Source organism: Typopeltis vanoorti, chromosome 6 (assembly GCF_054136105.1).
Source record: "Typopeltis vanoorti isolate ZY-2024b chromosome 6, IOZ_Tvanoo_1.0, whole genome shotgun sequence".
NCBI lineage: Eukaryota > Metazoa > Arthropoda > Arachnida > Uropygi > Thelyphonidae > Typopeltis > Typopeltis vanoorti.
The window spans coordinates 160,220,869-160,241,269 of record NC_143554.1 but is presented as its reverse complement, the minus strand read 5'-3'; the positions used below and the strand labels follow the sequence as shown (position 1 = coordinate 160,241,269).

At 37.0% G+C, this 20,401-nt stretch overlaps 1 protein-coding gene across 2 annotated transcripts in view; it reads left to right on the top strand.

The window, feature by feature from the left end:
- TTLL1B (Tubulin tyrosine ligase-like 1B) overlaps positions 1 to 20,401 on the top strand; it is a 403,225-nt gene that overhangs the window by 167,303 nt on the left and 215,521 nt on the right. For both annotated transcript variants that reach the window (XM_090394521.1, XM_090394519.1), the window contains exon 7: positions 11,438 to 11,572. In XM_090394521.1, coding sequence (XP_090250647.1) covers positions 11,438 to 11,572 — 135 coding nt within the window. The remainder of the gene's footprint in view (positions 1 to 11,437; positions 11,573 to 20,401) is intronic.

Here is a 20,401-nt window from a genome sequence, read left to right as displayed (position 1 = left end):
GTGACACCTCTAGGGAGTCCAAAGACTCAATGAGGGAGGACACCTACTCTACAACGTTCTGTCTCCACCACTTTAATGAACTGCAACTACACCAGTGCCATCTACTGTTTACCATCACTAGTCTTTTCACAGACAATCAGAAACATCCATGCCCATGGCAGGATTCGAATCTGTAGCCTTTTGGTTGGAGAGCAGATACCTTAACCACTCGGGCAACCAGGTCAGCAAGTTAATACAAGTTAGAAGCATGGTAAGAAAGAAAGAATATGAAAGGAGGTCCTCCCCAACATACCTTTTAGCTAAACATCTTACAAACGTACTAAAAGGAAAAATCAGACAAACAGAATCCTATATTAAAAATTTACAACAATTTGTTGAAAAACTGAAGAATGTGAAACCAACAAAAACAGACATAATGGCCAGTCTGGATGTAGTATCCTTATTTACAAATGTACGAATAGAAGAAGTCATTAACATTATCAAAGATCTCTTTCCTGTAGATATTACACAGATGTTCAAGCACTGCCTAAAATCAAATTTCTTTAAGGTAAACAACAAGGTGTACCAACAATTAGAAGGCCTAGCCATGCGGCAGCCCTCTGTCACCACCATGTGCAGACCTTTTCATGGAGAAATTTGAAACTGAAATCTTCACCAATATTACTCCTAAACCGTCAATATGGTGGAGATATGTAGATGATATCATCATCTACATATCTCCATAGAAAGCATAGAAAACCTACATATGTTTGATAGACTCAACTCACTCCACAACAAAATCAAATTTACCCTAGAAGGAAAATAACAAACAACTGCACTTCTTAGACATACTGGTAAAGAGACAAGATAACGATTTCAAATTGTCCATTTACAAAAAGCCTACAGATACTGGACAATATCTACATTATTCTTCAAACCATCATAGGTCACATAAACATAGCATCATCACATGTTCTCTAAACATTATCAACAAATTCCTGTATAAAGATAACTACCGACAACAAGAAACAGTCTCACAGCAGGTTTCAAAGGTCGTCATCCCCTTTATGGGTTCGGTTTCCATCAATATGGTGAGATTGTTAAAAGCTCATAACATCAGAGTTGTATTTAAACCAACTACTAGCATTAGACAGGTGTTAAGATCTCCTAAGGATAGTGTCCCATTTTACAAATATCCAGGTGTGTATAATATTCCATGTATGTGTGGCCTCTCCTACATTGGACAAACTTCAAGAAGCCTCGAAATCAGACAGAAAGAACATGCTGGAAATGTCAATCATAACAGGACGATCACCTCCGGTTTAGCGCATCACTTTTCAACTTCTAACCATTCTATAGACCGGGAAAATAGTTCTATGCCCTACATCAGGGGTGGCCAACCTATGGTGCATGCGCCAAAAGTGGCGCATTGCATAATTAGAACTGGCGCACTGAACCCCAGAGAAAAATTTTAAAAAATGTTGTATACGATTTATATATATATACAGGGTGTTCGGGATAAATTTGACAGTTTTGTAAGGAAAAAGAAAATCTTCTTTGTATCTATTAAATTTAATGAATTGACAAAAAAACATTACAGGCAGAGTTAATTACAATACTATCAACAAGATTTACTCAAAATAACCACCATTAGCATCGATCACAGCTTCAATTCTGCTTCGGAACCTCGAACAAGCTGATGCTACAGTCTCCCTGGGAAGGGCCGCAAAAACTGTTTTAATTTTATCCATTAACTGGGCTTTTGTATTACTGGAAGTGCGATTGGTGTCTTTTTCAACTGCGCCCCATACAAAATAATCCATGGGGTTAAGGTCTGGGGAGTTTGGAGGCCAAACATTTGGACTGGTGAAGTCGTAGAAATTTTCAGACAACCATTTTTGACTTTTCCCAGAGGTGTGGCAAGGGGCCGAATCCTGCTGCCATACATACGGCCTACCATTGGCTACCCTTGTTATCCAGGGCTTGACTACAGTTAGCAACTCCACGAACAAAGCCCGAATTCCAATGCCAGGGTTCTTCAACACCTGTTCCTGCAGATTTGCGAGGAATTCTGCTGTACGAACGCAATCAGATCGTCTGCTAAGGATCTTTCTTCTTGCTACATCCTCGTAGTCACCATTGCAAGTCTCTAGTTCATGTCTGATTGTTTTTACTGTATTCAGGGAGCATTGGGCAGCAGTCGTAATATCCTTATTTTGATGGCGGGCACGAATCATCATGATACAAGTTATTCTCTTCCATGATTCAGGTGGGTTCCAGCTATCCATCCTTTCTGACATCTTGTATATGAATGAAGAAGGGTCCAAACTTTTAAATGAAGAGAAGTGTGTGTTAATACATGTAACTTACGGAAAAATATAATTAATTATAAATATGTCAAATTAATCCCGAACACCCTGTATAAACACACAATTAACCTACCACTGAATTCTAGAGTGCACACTTATTATACTTGTTTGATCTTGAAGCAACAGGCACTGGCAAATGCTGACATGCGTCACCAGTTACTCGATCAGTTTACAGCTGACTCATCATAACGTTCGATGAACTTCTGATTCGATGTGAGTGAACAATTCTGTGTTTTCGAACTTATATGTTTTTATTAACAGTTCTTTAAGTTTAAGATAAGATTTCTGTTTTCATCATCATCATCAAATTCCTGCCATTTACCCTCAAGGGGTGTACAGGATATGATAGTACTACATGAAAAAAATTACATCATTACTAACTTCCTATCTACAATTTTCCTCCAAATCAGTCTGTTACTTGTCAAGACTCCAACATTATCAGATCTTATATTTCTATCATCTAAGACACACTGTACCGTATCAATCCACCTATATCTTGGTCTTCCTCTGGGTCGTTTTCCTGCCATCTTGCCAGAGAACACTTGTTTTGCTAATCTTTCTTCGCCCATTCTGTTTAGGTGACCATACCACCTGAGATTAGCTCTGCTAAAACATTCCTGGATGTTGACAATGTCAAGTTCTTTCCTAATATCCTCGTTTTTAATATGATATTGCCATTGATGCCATCTGTTCATGCCTATAATCTTTCTCAGGACTCTCATATCTGTGGTCTGTAGTCTATGGTCAAGTGTTTTACTTCTGACCCAGCTCTCATATCCATAAGTTAAAACTGGTTTGAACACTGTCTTGTATACAGCTAATTTAGTGTTTTGACTAATTTCTCTCTTATTCCATATGAATTTATTCAATTGACTTCCCACCATACCAGCTTTGCTGAATCTGTTGTCTATTTCTATATTTAATTTACCATCTTCATTAAAAATCGTGCCTAAGTAGCTGAAATGTTTCACTTGTTCCACAGGTTCTCCATTCACAACACAGTTGACATTTTCAATGATTCTGCCTATTTTCATTGTTTTTGTCTTTTTATTGCTGACCTTCATACCATATCTATTACAACAGCTATTCAATTTAGTCAGAGAATCTTGCAGACTTGTAGCGGATTTATTTAGAAGTATAACATCACACGCATAAAGCAAAGAACTGACATTAACATCTCCAATTTTGATATCATGTTTAATACGACTTTCCTTCATAATGTGATCCATATAGATAATGAATAACAGAGAGGAAATGTACATCCCTGTCTCGCACCAGATTTAACATTAAACCATCTTCCTGTACTTCCTTCAATTCTAACTGCTTACTTTCAACTCAAATAAAGACTAAGTATTGCCTGATATAATGTCCCATTGACACCATATAACTGTAGCGTATTGAATAGATTCTCTCTTAGCACCTTGTCATATGCCTTTTCCAAATCGACAAAACTTAAATACAGATCTCTGTTATATTCCCATGCTTTCTCGACTATTTGTCGTAAAGTGAAGATCTGATCCTGACAGCCTCTATTTGGCCTGAATCCAACTTCTTCTTCACCAAGCTTTTCTTCCACAATTCTTCTCAACCGTTTCTCAAGTATACTGGCATAGATCTTGCCAGGAACACTCAGTAGGGAAATACCTCTGTAATTCTCACATTCAGTTTTATTTCCCTTTTTATATATGGGTACTATGAGAGCTCTACTCCAATCATCGGGAATTCGTCCCTCTGTCCAGGCTTTCTGAACTATGCAGTGCAGCCACTGTAAGACTCTTATACCACCATACTTCAGCATTTCTGGTTGAATATCATCTACTCCTGCTGCCTTTCCACATTTCAAGCCTTTGCTTTTTCTACTTCAAGTATGGATATGTATTCCTGACTGCATGCCTGGTCAGTGTTTTTTACCACTGTGCTGTCATCACTGCTTGTTTCATTTAGCAGTTTTTCAAAGTAATTACTCCATACTTCAAGAATATCCTTTTCTCCTGTTTTCATATCACCTTTATCATATCTAACTACTTTTACAGCACTCTTTCCTTTATTCCTAAGCTTCTTCAACAATCTCCAGAATATTTTGCCACCTTCTTGATATTTATTTTCTATATTCTTGCCAAAGTCCTCCCATGACTTTTGTTTAGCTAGTTTTACACAGTGTTTAGCATTCTTGCATTTGTATTTTTTTTTATTCTTGCAGACAACCTCACCACATGCCTCTCTGGCAGAATCAATCAATGTTTTCTTCAGAGTTCTCCACTGAATCTCCAAGGTTTGATTCCTGTTCTCAAACACTTTCATTTTTTCTTCAGTAATCTTTGTGTATTTTAATCTACAGTTCACATCTGAGAGCTGCTCAACTTTTATTTGCTTTAAGACTTTCTTACATGTTATTCTTTTCAATATGAAATTCAATTTTATCCTGCTCAAGACTAAATAGTGATCACTTCCAATTTCAAATCCTCTGTACACTCTGGTGTCCTCCACCAGGGAGAAAACATCACTATCAAGAATAACATAGTCAATGAGGCTTTTCTTATTCCTTACCTCTTCTCTCCATTTAAATTTGTGCACATTTTTATGTTGGAACATGGTGTTAGTAATAACCATTCTATGTCCTGAGCAGAAATCCAACAGATATTTGCCATTGTTATTAGCTTTGCTCTTTTCTCCAAATTTCCCAAAATATTTTTGTATGTCTCACGATCATTTCTTACTCTGCTATTTAGATCCCCAACAAGGACCAACTTTTCCTTTTTCATTGTGTCAGTTGCTTTTTCTAAAGCCTCAAAAAATTCCTCCACTTCTACCTTAGTAGAACCTTCTGTGGGACCATAGGCACAAATAAGTCTCATTGTCCAGTTCCCAATTCTCATATTTGCCCACATTACTCTACTTGAGATCGACTGCCATTCAAGAAGATTAGCCTCGTATTTTGTGTTGAATACTATGGCTACTCCTTCTTTTCCTTGATTGTCATTGCCTGAATATAACATTTTGTATTTATTGCTCAGAAATATCTCACCAGTTTTGGTCTTTTTTGTTTCAGTCACCTGTATTATGTCGATCTGGTACTTATCTAATTCCTCAGCTAGCTCCATTTCTTTGCCATTCAGGCTTCTTACGTTGATAGTACCGATCTTTAACTCTGGTGATGTTGAGTTGGGGTTTGTTTTCAGATTTGTTCCAGTAGCTGACTTTTCACTGTTCGCCCTGGTTCCCTGGCGAAAACAACGGGGGCCTTGTTTAACCGGGCGACGCCCCAGCCGGCATGAAATTTTGTCATGTTGTACCATCATTTTTTATTTTGGTTTAACCAATAAGAATACAATTTGTTCGGCTAAATTCCAAATTGCCAGCCCATCCTCGTTCATTCAGTATCCAAGTAGATACCCAACAAGGTGCACCACGAGAAGGTGAGGATTGGACATTAAGTCAGAAGCTCTGGTTGGTTCTCCGCATTCCTTTAATGGCTCTGTGAAGGTCTCCTCTCGGTTATACAGCTTTGACCCTTAAGCACCCCTTTCTGTTTTCATGAAGGTTTATATAGTTCTGTAAATTTAAAAATAATTTTTTTCATTTTGAACGCATATGTCAAGTTCTTGCCTGCTCCCCTAATTTGCTAATACTGAAACCTGCAATTATTCGGTGTATTTGTATGTTTCTATGTTTTTTTTATACAATATCTTTCCTTTTTATTTACGTATAGTAGATTTATTCCTAAAATTTAACTGATCATCAGCAAAGCTTTCATAATGAGTATGTTTGGGTTGTGCGTGTGATTGCCAGCTGATCGACTGTTTTATGGCAGGAAGCGATCTCGTATTTCATTGGAGAAAATATATTACAAGAGAGAGAGACGAAAACACTCTATGAAAAAATATATATATATAATATTTTTAAACTTATAGAACTGCATTAAGCCTTCATGGAAACAGGAATCTTATCTTAAACTTGTAGAACTGTTTTTGAATGTTCATAATGTTTAAAACCTTAAAATAATTTAAATAAATTATTTAATAATAAGCATTACTTTTTGAAATAACTTTTTTACAGTCAGTTACCCATTACTTTGCAAAAGAAAATGAAAAAGAATGAACAGAAGAAAAGCAGAAGGTGATAGCAAAAGCCATTTTAATGAACTGTGGGAAAATTAGTTCTTATTTATTGCGGGTCCTTCAGGAAAACCATTGTACATTGTTTGTGAAAGCACTCTCTCAGATAATAGAAGACATGATCTTAACAGACACTATAGAAAACATCAAGATGAATTAGAAGAAAAACTGAAGTTTTCCTGGGTCTGAGTTGCGGAAAGAATAGGTGGTTAAGAAAAAGGAAAAAATAAAAAAGAGGCAAAATATATTTCTGAAACAAAGTTGTGAAAGTGTGGCAATCCTGGAGGCGTCTTATGAAATTGCCTTTGTGTTGGCTAAAAAACAAGCCTTTCTCTGATGGAAAGGAAGTTGTTAAGCCCTGTCCCAAAAAATTTGCAAAATGTCTTGGTGATAAGAATGTTGTAAGAAAAGTAAACTAAATTGCTCTGTCCAAGCAAACAATTACAAGACGCATCGAAGAACTTTCCCATGATGTTACTGAGCAATTAAAAGACCACGTTCATGCTTGTTCTTTCGTTTCTTTAGCCTTGGACGAATCTGCTGACATATGTGATGTAGCCCATTTAAGCATTTTTATAAGAGGAATTGATGGTAATTTTAACATCTTTGAAGAACTTATCGGTCTTGAGTCACTTCATGGAAAAACCAGAGGGTTAGACGTATTTGACAAAGTAAAGTCATGTCTAGAAAATCAACAACTAGATTGTAGTAAGCTCATCAGTGTTTGCACTGATGGAGCACAGTCAATGATAGGTAGAGTTTCTGGGACTGTAACTTTACTTGAAAGGTTTTTAGGTCGTTCTCTACTAACGTATCACTGTATTATACATGAAGAATCTCTGTGTGGAAAAACTCTAAATTTGAAGCATTCTATGATACCAGTTGTAAAGTGTGTGAATAAAATTAAAGCAAGAGGGTTAAACAGAAGAGAATTCAGAGAATATTGTGAACTGCTAGATATGGAATATGGTGATCTCATCCTTCATTGTGAGGTGCGCTGGCTTTCTAAAGGACAAGTTCTCAGTAGATTTTGGAAATTGAAAGAAAGTGTTCATAATTTTCTGGAAGAGAAGGATGAGCTGCATGAGGAAAAAGCCCTGTAGTGTGATGAGAAATGGCTATTTGATTTAGCATTTTTAGTTGATGTTACCAGCCACCTCAGTGATCTAAATTTGAAACTGCAGGGCAAGAACAAATTGTTTCCTAGCTTAGTAAATGACATTAGTGCATTCAAAATGAAATGAAAACTGTTCATCTCCCAGTTAGAAAATGGGGATTTAAGTCAATTTCCACATTTAAAAGAACATAGTGAATCTGTTGAAAATAATGGCAATGTTACAGAATATACTGAGAAATTCAGATTATTGCAAGAGTCCTTTAACATTCGTTTTAGCAACTTTGCTGAAGAAAAAGACTGCATACTTGCATATATAAATCCCTTTTCACTTACTGAACAAAAATTCTTTACGATGTCTAGTAACATACAAATGGAACTTATTGATCTCAAAAACCAATTCTTTATCGAAAATGAAATTTAATGAACTTCCATCACTCCCAGATGCTTCTGATATAATTAATTTCTTGCGATCGTTTCCCTGTGAACATTTTCCAGAACTGAGAAAATTTGCTCAGAGTTATATCTGTCATTTTGGAACTACATACAGATGTGAACAAGCATTTTCATCAATGAAAATTATTAAGAACAAACTACGATCGTGACTGACTGATTCAAATTTGAAAAACTACAGTGGTATCTCGTTAATCCGAACTAATAAAAACCGTGCTCGTTCGGATTAGTGAATTTCCCCCCAAGAGACAACAATAACTAGCGTTTAAGGCAAAAATAATCAGATTCTAATGGTACATCAATTTAATTCTGTAAATAAATGAAGTAACTGATAGAAAAAAGCTACTGTACTGTAATGTAAAACTTTTTTATTTCAGTAAAAAATAATACAAAAGTTTATTTCAGTAAAAAATAATACAAAAGTTTATTTCAGTAAAAATTTAGTTTGTATGTACCTGTATTGTTGAGGATTCTGATTTAATAAAATTGCATAGTTCAGTACATAACTTAATTTGCATAAAAATAGCACTTTCTTGTACACAACACAAAAAAAGTTTCACAAAATAACATACAAAAAAGTTTTATTTTTTGTAAAAAAGTCACTGATTTTCTTTTGCTTCTTGGAAGCTAAACTTTTATCGAATGCTTCTCACAGTTGCATTAGCAATAAAATTTTGTAGAATGGCGTATCATTCTGCTAAGCCCATTCTATACATCTATTAAAATTGTCAACTGCCTCTTCATGTTTTACTTTTTTTTTTCTTCTGGTTGTTTATTGTCAGCATCGTCTTCTAATTCATTCTGTAGTGTCATATTTAGAGTCACGATCGGTTCTACCTGTAATTCATTCCATAACACCTGTTTGTGAAATTTTGACATCTGAATTTATATTTTTAACCAAATTATGTATGTTTTGAATTTCCTCTTTTTGTGTATCACTGTAGTTATCATGGTAAATTCTAGACGGCCACAGTTTTTTCCATAACGTTCGAATTGCCTCAAGTACGGCTTCCCAAGCAGCAGCAACTGAGAATGTTACATTCTTAATTATTAACAGTACACAAAATAATAAAACGTAATAAATAAAACTTTTTTTTCTTTCAAACCCAGTTCGGATTACTGGAGGGTTCGGACTAAAGAGGTTCAGATTAGCAAGATACCACTGTATTTGATGCTTTCTGTAACTGATTTAACTCCAAACATTACAAGCTTAGCAAAAGCAAAGCAATTTCAAAAGTCAATAAATTAATTAATGTTTATATTGTCTTTATATGAAATCCTTTTATTTAAAACTACTAAAAGTGTCTATATTACCATATATATAATAAATAATTTTATGCATAACTGTTAAAAGGCTGAAAAGTGGTATAAGTTTATATGATGCATCTTAACTAAAAAATGAAAAAATTGACGCATGAACTATAAAAGGTTGGCCACCCCTGGCCTACATAGATGATGATTTCAGACACCGATTATTCAAAGAAGCAACAGTAGTCCTACGAACAGACAACAACCTAAACAGAAATCAAGGTGCCATATTGAATGAGACTTGAAAAATTTAATCAATTCACTCAGTTTGACGGAACTACAGTACACCAACAATCATATAACGCGTGCTCTTGCAACACATGTTCAGGACATGGACTAAAGATTTGCAATACATGCTGATATTGTCACGCGAACGTATCAACTTAGCTACCTTATAGTTACTAACTGTTTTGTATTCTTTATACTTTGTGCATTTATCATTTTTTTGTGTTTACTGTTCAAGCCTTGAGAAAGCTAGACAGTTGTTGGCAAAACTGGTAGACGTTATTATATGAACATATATAGTAATTAAAAAACCTATGGTCACATAGGTTTTTTTAATTACTATATATTTTAATTTTAACACTTCATGACCAAATATGAATACTTTAAATATGAAAGGAGATTAGCCAGCTAGACCAGAGGAAAGCTGTACTGTATGCTGAGCAACAGTTAGAATAATTACCGAAAGAGAGGGAAATGACAGAAAATAGATCACTGTGAAGCACTGCTACAGTGGGATTATTTGAGGTGTTTATAATGGTGTAAATGATATTGTGTAATAGCTAGAAGTGAATGAACAAGAGGTCCGTGAGGAGGTAAATAGAATGTTAATAAGGGTGGAGTTGAGTGATATATCAGTATTCACTTTTAAATGAATATATAGATGAATTGGCTATTTCCTTGACCTTATTGTTTAATGAAAATTGCAATACAGAGGATGATCCTAAAGGAGTGGAAAAATAAGAAGAAATGGTGCTTTTTCACAAGATTAGACCGTTGTTTTCAGTTTTTTAAAAGAATCCTGCTTACAAAAGGTTTTAAACTTGTAGTACATTTAAGTCTGTAGTGGATTGAGGGTTTAGTAGGCAGTCCATGAAGCTTACTCTAGAGACCAAACGTGGAACTCTTTAATGCCACAATAGGCCTCCAATAACCAGGATCGAGTCTTACAATGGGTGATGAAAATAATCTGCTACACAATTATACACCATCTTATATATCTGCAGTTGTGGTTAAGGTTAATTGGAATGATAGACATAGAATTCTGTGAGTTCGTAAAGTTAGGTAAATGTAATATTTGTTCTTGGAAAGAACTTGGCTTGAATACCATTGGGGGCATGAGAAAATTTCTAAGAGATTTTCAGTTGAAGGTGGGCTATCCGATCTCCTGCAGATGTGGCAGTATTTTTTCCTCCAGAATCTTGGGTTTTTCCATCCTGTGAAACAGATAAATTGACTGAGAACATGCTCACTTAACAAATATAATATACTATAACCTTTATAGCCTTACTTGCTTTAACTATAATTTCAACCAGACCAAACCAAATCATCCAGAAAGAACGTAGATTTCTTTTCATGACCTTGCAAAATAGTTCTAAGACTCACTGCAGGGATGCTAACCCACACAGTGCCTAATATGCCTCTCTCTTTAAATTATTTGCTGACCGTTTACTTACAACTCCTTTTTTGCAGCACATTCCACTTAACTGCCACTCTGTAAGCAGAAGTTGTTCTTGGTAACATGCCCTTCTCATTTCCAGAGATTACCTAATGATTTTACCTCTCCTGCTCTAGATTGAAAAATTTCTGCTTCTGTCCTATAAAATATCTTGTAATTGTTAGGTGTCATGTTATCCCTCTTTTTTCTCTCTGAACCAAATATTGCACCCAACAAGTATTTAACTTATGCTCAAACCATAAATCTGAGTCTGTTATAATTTTGGTTACCCACTCTGAATCTTCTCTGCCACTTCCTCATCACCAGATAATTATCCTGCATTGTATTAAGTCAATATTTTCATTGCTTTATCCATTTCTCCATTTGATACCATTTATTTAATAAGCTTTTTGTATTGAAAAATTTGTGTTTATTTTAGTTTCAATCCTGCTGCAGTAAAGGAATCATATGTGATATCTCGTTACATTGATAACCCTCTGCTGATTGGTGGAAAAAAGTTTGATTTACGCATATATGTTCTGGTAACTTCTTTTCGTCCTCTAAAGGCTTACATGTAAGTAATTTTCATACCATTTGCTTTTCTTATTGCATACATAAAGTATCTTTGTAATAAAATAAATAATATATATGTGTGTGTGTGTGTGTGTGTGTGTGTGTGTGTGTGTGTGTGTGTGTGTGTGTGTGTGTGTGTGCTGAGCAGCCAGTTTACTTACTGAATACCTCATCATTAATTCACATCTTCATTAGTGAAGGATGTATATACAGTTCAATGATATATGAAACATTAGTCCACTTTAAATGATTTTGAGTATGTCTTACAGACAGTGGCCAGTGCAAGTATCACAAAATTTAGTGCCTTGTTAAAGTGCATGTATGCATACACGTGTGTGCACACACACACAACCATTGGAATGATACAACAGTTAGGAAGTACACGGTTTCATTGCTCAGTATGATGACTTGAAAAAGTACCTTGTTTGATACTTTTTCATCCATGCTTAGTCACCCTTCCTCCCTGTACTTTGTATTACTCATGAGCATGGTGATCACTTTTTCTTTACCAAACTCCTCCTTGATAGTAGGTAAACTGGATTATCTAACTTTAATACACCTGTAGCACTAAATATATGGAAGGCTTTTATGTTACTTTGTGTTCAGAATTCACATAATAAACATTCAGCCAGTGGTAGTCATGTGTTTAGAAACAACTTGTTAATATAAGAGGATAACAGATAGGGATATAAGAATCATGCAGTTCAACAGACATCAATCAGTCAAATAGTAGCATATTAAAAATAGTATACAATTATGCATACCAGAATTACAGTGCATTGGACTCTTTTGTTTATGGGATATTGCAGTAGATGAGCTACCATATTTCCCTCCTGTCCATAATAAAAGTAGTTAAGGGTGAGAAACTATGTCACCAGACATTTCAGGAGTAGAGAAAGATTGTCTATGATGAGAAGTCCCAGTTACATTTGTTCCAATCTGACAGACGAACCAAGATATGGTTAATCTGTCAGCTTGGAACAAATGTAAGCTTGGAACTTACTGAGAAAAACTTAATTAGGCATTCTTCTTTCTCATCATTCAGATGACAGGTTGAGTTAGTTTCTTGTGTACAAATCTTTGCCATCTGGTTCTAACTCTGGCCATTTCTATAATTAGGTGTTATAGAAAGAATATAAAAACTGATAACTTACATGAAAGAAGGAAATGTTTATTATGAAATTTTCCTCTATATATCATGGGAATCCTCAGTATCAAATCAACTAGAATTGAAATGAGCATATAATAACAGAAAATTCAACAATGGTAATATGAAATCATGTCTCTTCATATAGTCAATATCATCTGTGCTATAGTATAATGATGTGTGATACTGGTATGCATAATTATATACTATTCCTGTCACACATCATTGGACTATAGCACAGATGATATCCATTCACATCCATTCACAAAAAATATCATATCCATTCATCTCTATCCTGGCAGGAATAGAGATGAATGGATATATTTTTTGTGAAGAAAGGAAGGAGGAGGAATACCATTGATAGTAGCATATTAGTTGTGCCCATCTAAGATAGATTTGCAAGGTGCAAATAGTGGCTGTAGTTTTGAGGCAGTATTATTATTATTATTACTACTACTACTATTACGTGCGACTTCAGGGAGTCCTTAGACTCATCGAAGGAGGCCCTAAACATAATGCCCACACAATTATACGACATTCTCACAGTATGTATCATACCTTGCCTTGAACTCACTCACCGTCATAGCACCCACAACAGACTCTGGCAACTTATTCCACTCATTTACCACTCTAAAAGTAACAAACCCAGCTCTAACACCCTTGCTAACCACAATCTTGCCCAGCTTCCATAGGTATCCCCTAGCTCTCCCACCACCAGTCCCAATCTCAAAAATATCCTCTGAATTAATCCTATAGAAACCCTTTAGCAATTTGAATGTCTGAATCATATTTCCCCTTTTCTGCCTATCAACTAATTTCTGCAACCCACAAATCTTCAACCTGTTTTCATAAGGTTCATTCCATAGACCTGCTATCATCTTGGTCACTCGCCTCTAGATCCTCTCCACCTCCTCCCCATCAAGAAGAAGCCTAGGTGACCAAATCTGGGTACAGTAGTCGAGATGAGGTCTTATCAAGGCTCGGTACAGAGGTTCAATAACTTGCTTGTCTCTGCTCTTCAAAGTATTTTTCAACAACCAAGTGAGTCGATGAGCTGATTTAGCCACTTTTGCAATGTGCCCCCTAAACTTTATCTCCCTATCCACCAACACTTCCAAGTCCCTGGCCTCATCAATCTCCTGGAGTACAGTTCCACCAATGTGGTATACTGCTGCTAATCTTTTCACCCCAAAATGCATAACCTTACATTTTGTCACATTAAATTGACATCCATTCTCCTTAGCCCAGAACTCCAATCTATCCAAGTCGTCCTGCAAGATTTTGACATCTTCTGCATTCACTATTGCCCTACCCAACTTTGCATCATCAGCGAACAAATGAACTGTTCCTCTTAGATCCTTACCTATATTGTTAATGAACAAATTAAACAGCAGTGGTCCAAGAACAGAACCCTGCAGCACACCACTAGTCACAGGCCGTCTTTTGGACTCTACTCCTGAAGAAACTACTCTCTGATATCTCTCCATCAACCACCCACCTATCCATCTCACCAACCCTATATCCTTTCCCATATGTTGTAGTTTACGGATTAGAATTCCATGCGGTATCCTGTCAAATGTCTTAGCCGGGTCCAGCAGTATCACTGTAAACCCATTACCCTTATCCAGTTCAGCTGTCACTGTGTTATAAAACTTGAGCAAGTTACTGAGGCATGATCTACCCTTCACAAAGCCATGCTGTCCCCTGTACATTTTCATGAAATGTGCATTGATGAAAATGTCTCATTTTCATCAATTCATTCCTGTATTTTTCATTTGACTACTTTCTCCAAGACCTTGAGAACGACTCCTGATATGCTGATCAGTCGGTAATTTGCAACAGTAGTCTTGGATCCTCCTTTATGCAGTGGAACTATTTTCCCCTCTTTCCACACCTTCTGGACTAAACCAGACCCGAGACTCAGATTAAACAACATGGTCAAGGGCACTGATAATTCTTTAGTGCTTCAAATAATACTCATTCCGGTATACCATCCAATCTCACAGATGTATTCACATTAAGGTTCTGTAATAGGCTATTCACCTCCACTTCATTCATCACAATTCCCATATAAACTAATGGCTACTTCATTTTTTCAATGTCACCACCTGGATGATATACTCTTGCAAAGTGCTCACTCAGTAATTCCACTATATTGACTGATTCAGTGACCTCCTTACCCTCGGCATTCCTTAAAATCATTCTGCCGTGTACAGTTTTTTTTTGCTTGCAGCATATTGAAAGAACTGTTTGGGATTCTCTTCAGCTTGCATAGCTAGTTTCCTTTCATAATTCGCTTTTGCTTTTTTTTTACCACACTCATTACCCTTCTGGCCGGCGCTTTATACTGTTTGTGTGCCTGCTAGTCACCTTTCTCTTTAAATTCCCTCCATAGTTGTTTCTTTTTTTGCAGCTCAAGCTTAATGGTGTGATTCATCCATTTAACCCCTACTTGTTTACTATTTGGACCCTGGGTATACAATCAGCCATAACCTCCTGTAAATGCTCCTTGACCACTTCCCATCCTGTCGACCACTTGACCACTTCCCATCTCTGTCGACATCCAGCCCTTGCAGCTTTACATGCCATGGCACTGAACCAAGCAATCTCCTAAGCTTGTCATACTTGCCAGCATGGTAATTCCACATATACCCTGTCTTAATTGAAAATTTCACACCTTTAGCCACCTCCCAGGTCAAGACCTTATGATCACTCTCACCAATAGGTGGCAACATGGTCATATTCATTAGAGTCAAATTCTCAGATGCTATTACCAGGTCAAGCAATTTCAAAATCCTAGTATTTTCATTTACATGCTATCTCAGATAGTTATCCCTTAATAATTGAATAAAATCCAGTTCCTTCCTCACATGTGTCCCCTCCTCCTTCCAATCAATGTTACCATAGTTGAAATCCCCCATAATAATTACCCTCCTTCCACTCATTGCTTCTATTTGCTTATGCATACTATCTCCACCATCTATTCCATCACCTGGTCTATAGCAGCAACCAACTGTATATTTTGTTCTGCCAGTCTCAGTCTCACACCAAATAGCCTCAGATGAGCTCTTTTCACTATCCTGCAATACAACTTCAATTCTCCTTGGCTACAGTTCATCAGCTATCATCAATAACACTCCTTCCCCCATTTTATTCTCTCTGTCCATCCTAAACACACTATAACCTACACATTCTATTCCACTAACTATATCATCTTCCATCAGCCATGTTTCACTAATGCCAATAACCTGTGGCCAGGAAGAGCCAATCAAGGCCAAAAATACTTCCTTCTTGTTCCTAATACTCCTGGCATTAGTATACATGAAATGTATACTAATGACAGGAGTATTAGGAACCACCCCTATCTTGATGCGTTATTCTAACTATCGCATTCCAATTTCTTGTCCTTAGTACTGGCTCGGGTACATTATATACATTCTTACACTCAACTGTCTCACTGATGTCTGCATATCCACTTCCCCTCCCTTGGTAGGTTCTAGTTTCCTGGTTCTGCACACCCATTTTCACTTCATTCAGCAACACTTTTTCCAGTCTCTGCACACCAAATCCTTTCAAATGCAGGCCATCCATCTTGTATAAATTCTTTCGCCCATCAAACTCATTCCACACGTCCACGAATTCCACACCACACCGTCTGCATAACCTGCGCATAAAGTCATTTGCGATTATGGCCCTCCTTCTAAACTCCTCTCTGTCATACCACTGCAACAGACTCACCATCCTAACTCTGTCACTCTTTTCTTTCGCTACCTTTAATAATACTTTCAAGTCCTCTCTCATAAAAAATTTATCTCCTTTCAATTCATTCGTACCTGCCACAACTATCAATTCTTTCACCCTCTGTTTTTGCGCTCTAATACTCTCACTTGCATCCTTAAATTTCGCACCCGGTAAGTAAGATTTAGTTAAACTCCCATCTATCACTCCTCTTAATAATGAGTCACCATACAACATTCTTTCCTTCATTCAGAAACTCTCCCACTCTTATGCTCATTTTCCCTTTCAAACACTTGTTGATTTCCGTTAACCGAGGCACTCTGGAAAGAGTTTTGCAGGTGCTCCAACTGCTGCTGCGCAGTGTGTTTCACTGTGCGCAACCTAGCGATCTCGCTCCCTACAAATAATTCCTCATTTTTTTTCATCTCTCTGTATAGTTGGTTTCACTCTCTCTTTGATCACTGCTCTCATTGCCATCTTGTACAACATCACAATTCCCTATCGTCACTATTTTCACTCACATTCTGGCTTTCTTCAACCATAACTATCTCACGGCCTGACACATACTTCAATTCCTCACTTTGCTTACACCTTCTGCACATTCTCCCACCACTATCACTTTCGATCCAAACTCCAGCCTCCTTTTGGGAATGCATACATCCAACACACACACACACACACACATCACATTGGACAAACTCCCGCACATTACAGTTTTTGAACAAAGGCATCGTATTTTTGGATGCCATTATCTTACATCGCATTGGCGCCATGTGCTATTCTATGTAATGTATCGTTAAAATACTAAGTTAAATAAAACAGAATTCACACCAAAATCACACAGACACAACAAGCTACCAAAACTAAACAATACTACGTTAACATTTAAACCAATATTCCAATTTTCACTCTAAATTATACTTAGCTTTCGGGAGCTCTCTGAAAACACTACCCTCACACCAGTATGGTGTGAGGTGGAGGTGAACAGAATAAAGTATTTAGTTCTGTGTTGCTATAGGCCTGGTAATGTGGAGGGTAATGATTTGCCTATAGAGGGATAGGTAAATTAACCTGGCTAGCAAGAAATGAATGATCATTATGGATGACTTTAATTATGGTAATATAAACTGGAATCAAGAGACTGCATATGCAGGCAAAGAAAATGAATTTCTGGAGTTTTTGAGAGACAATTACCTTAGGCAGTACATAACAGAGAGCATACACGAGGATCAAGGGTATTAGATTTGATCATTTCATCAGATGTTATTATTATTAAAAAGAGAGAACTCCAAGGAATCAGGGACTCATTGAAGGAGACCACATACCCCACGTACCTGCTATCATTCTTGTTGAATTCATTCACACTGTTTGCACACACAACATCCAATAGTAGGTCATTCCAATCATGCACTACTCCATGAGAAAAAAAACTAGCTGTCATCCCCATCTTAGCACATTCATACTCAGCTTCAAAGCATACCCTTTTGTCCTTTCCCCACCATCCATAAAATGAAAAATTCCATGAATTGAAATCCTCTATGACCATTTCAGAAGTTTTTAAGTTCACAATCATGTCATCCCTCTTTCTTCTGTTTGCTAGTGTCTGCAGCCTAGAAATTCTCAGTCTGTCTTCATAATCAGTATTTCACAATCCTGATATTAATTTTAACACTCTCCTTTGCACTCTCTCTCTCTCCCCACTCTATCAGAATCACAGCAGAAACTAGTAGACCAGATCTGCGCACAGTAGTCCAAGGTGCAAATAATGGCATTGAGTTTGAGTGATAAATGGGGGTGTCAAATCTTCCAGCAGTTGGTCAGAGTGACCATGATGTGATCACTTGCAGGGTGACCAATCATTTGAGGACATCTGTTAGAAAGAGATATATGTGAAATTATAAGGCTGGTACTTATGAAAATCTCAGGAACAGCTTTACTTATTAAACTGGAAAGAGAAACTGGTGTAAAAGATATCAGTGCTGCTTGGGCTCTGGTCAAGAACTATGTGGTGGGGACAATATCAGAATGTATTCCAGAGGTCAAGAGGATAAATAGAGGAGGTATGAAATGGATGAGTCAAGAGATAAGGTATGCAATCTGGAAGAAAAAGATAATATGGAAGAAGCACTGGATGAGTGGTTATAACAACCATTTGCATGAGAAGTACAAAGAGCATGTGAGGAAGGTGACTCGCTTGATAAGGGTAGCAGAAGTGCAGTATGAGCAGCAGTTAGCTAAAAAAATCCTAGGAAATGTTTTTGATATGTGACCAGTAGAAGAAACAATGGATACGAATGGATTATTATTATTATTATTATTATTCCTGATACCTCCAAGGAGTCCGAAGACTCATTGCGGGAGGACACCTACAACTGTCTCTACACCTAACCTCTACTACGAATCATCTCCATCAACGCCATCTACTGCCCACCTCCAACACCACCACAACTAGTAATTTTTGTCTGTAAATTGCGTGTGTTCTGAAGGGCTGATTTGTATGTATGCGGGATGAAAAACCCGAGTTTCCGGGAGAAAAAACCCTGCTACCTCCGTATGAGATCGGCTAACTCACCTTCGATTGAAATCGACCAGATAAAGATTCCTCCCGTCGTGACGAGAATCGAACTTAGGCCTATTCCAATCGAAGGGCGCAATGTACCGTCGTTCTTCCAATTGCGCTACAGATGGCATTGATTGTCAAAGGAAGAATGATAACCACTGCAGAGGATATAGTTGAGGTATTTAATGAGCAATTTATAAAGATATTTCATTCTTGTGAACATGACATCATGCAGAAAATTGAATGCAGTGGGAATGGAAGAGGAACTGTTAGTAAGTGAGCAGGAGGTATATGAGGAATTGAGTATACCTCATATACCTCCTGTTCACTTACTAACAGGAGGTATATGAGGAATTGAGTAAACTTGATGTAAATAAGACTATAGGACTTGGTGCTATTTCACCATGTGTTTTGAGGGTATGTTCTGGAGAGTTAACAACAGTTTTTACATATCTTTCTAACATGAGTCTTGCACTGGCTCAAGTTCCAAAGGAGTGGAAAGAGGGTAAAATTATTCTTATTCATAAGGAAGGAAATAAGACTAGGACTTTGAATTATAGACCAGTCTGTGCATCTGGAGTTTTTTAAAGTGTTAGAGATGTTAGTTAGGATAAAGATTCAGAATTAAGTTGACAATAGAAAAACACTCTGTGGTTGCTAGCATGGATTTATTCACGGTAGATCATGTTATATCAATCTGCTTACTTTTTATAATAAAGTGACAGATGCATTGGATAAGGATGTTGCATACACAGTGGTATATTTACATTTTGCAAAGGCCTTTGATAATTTGCTAGTGACAAGCTGGTGATTAAATTGGATCTGATAGGCTGAGCAGTAGATTAGTTCATTGAATTGGAGATTGGCTGTCTGATAGCTATCAGTGAGTTGTCTATGGAGAAGCAATATCCCAGAAGAGAAAATTATTTAGAGGTGTACTCTGCAGTCTATTTTTGGTCCATTGCTATTTAAATTGTATGCAAATGATATTAAGAAAGGTCTGAATGGTGATATGTAGTTGTTTGCAGATGCAAAGTTGGGGAGAGCTATCAGGAATGGAGTGAATGCTGTGGCTTTGCAAGAGGACTTGAATACACTGGCCGAATGGGTGGAGATGTCTATTCAATGTTGCAAAGTGTAAGGTTTTGAAATTTGTTAAGCAGAGATGGAATGTAGAGAACACAATCAGTGGAAATATCTTGAAGGAGATGAGAGATCTGGGAGTGATTGTGGACAAGGACCTAAAATTTCAGGGACATATTGCTAAAATTTTGAGGACAGCTCAGTGAATAATGGGAGTGATTGCAGAGGGCACTGACTTGTAGAAATAAGGATGTTATGCTTCCCTTGTAGAGTACAGAGGTAGTGCACATAGGATTTCTAAT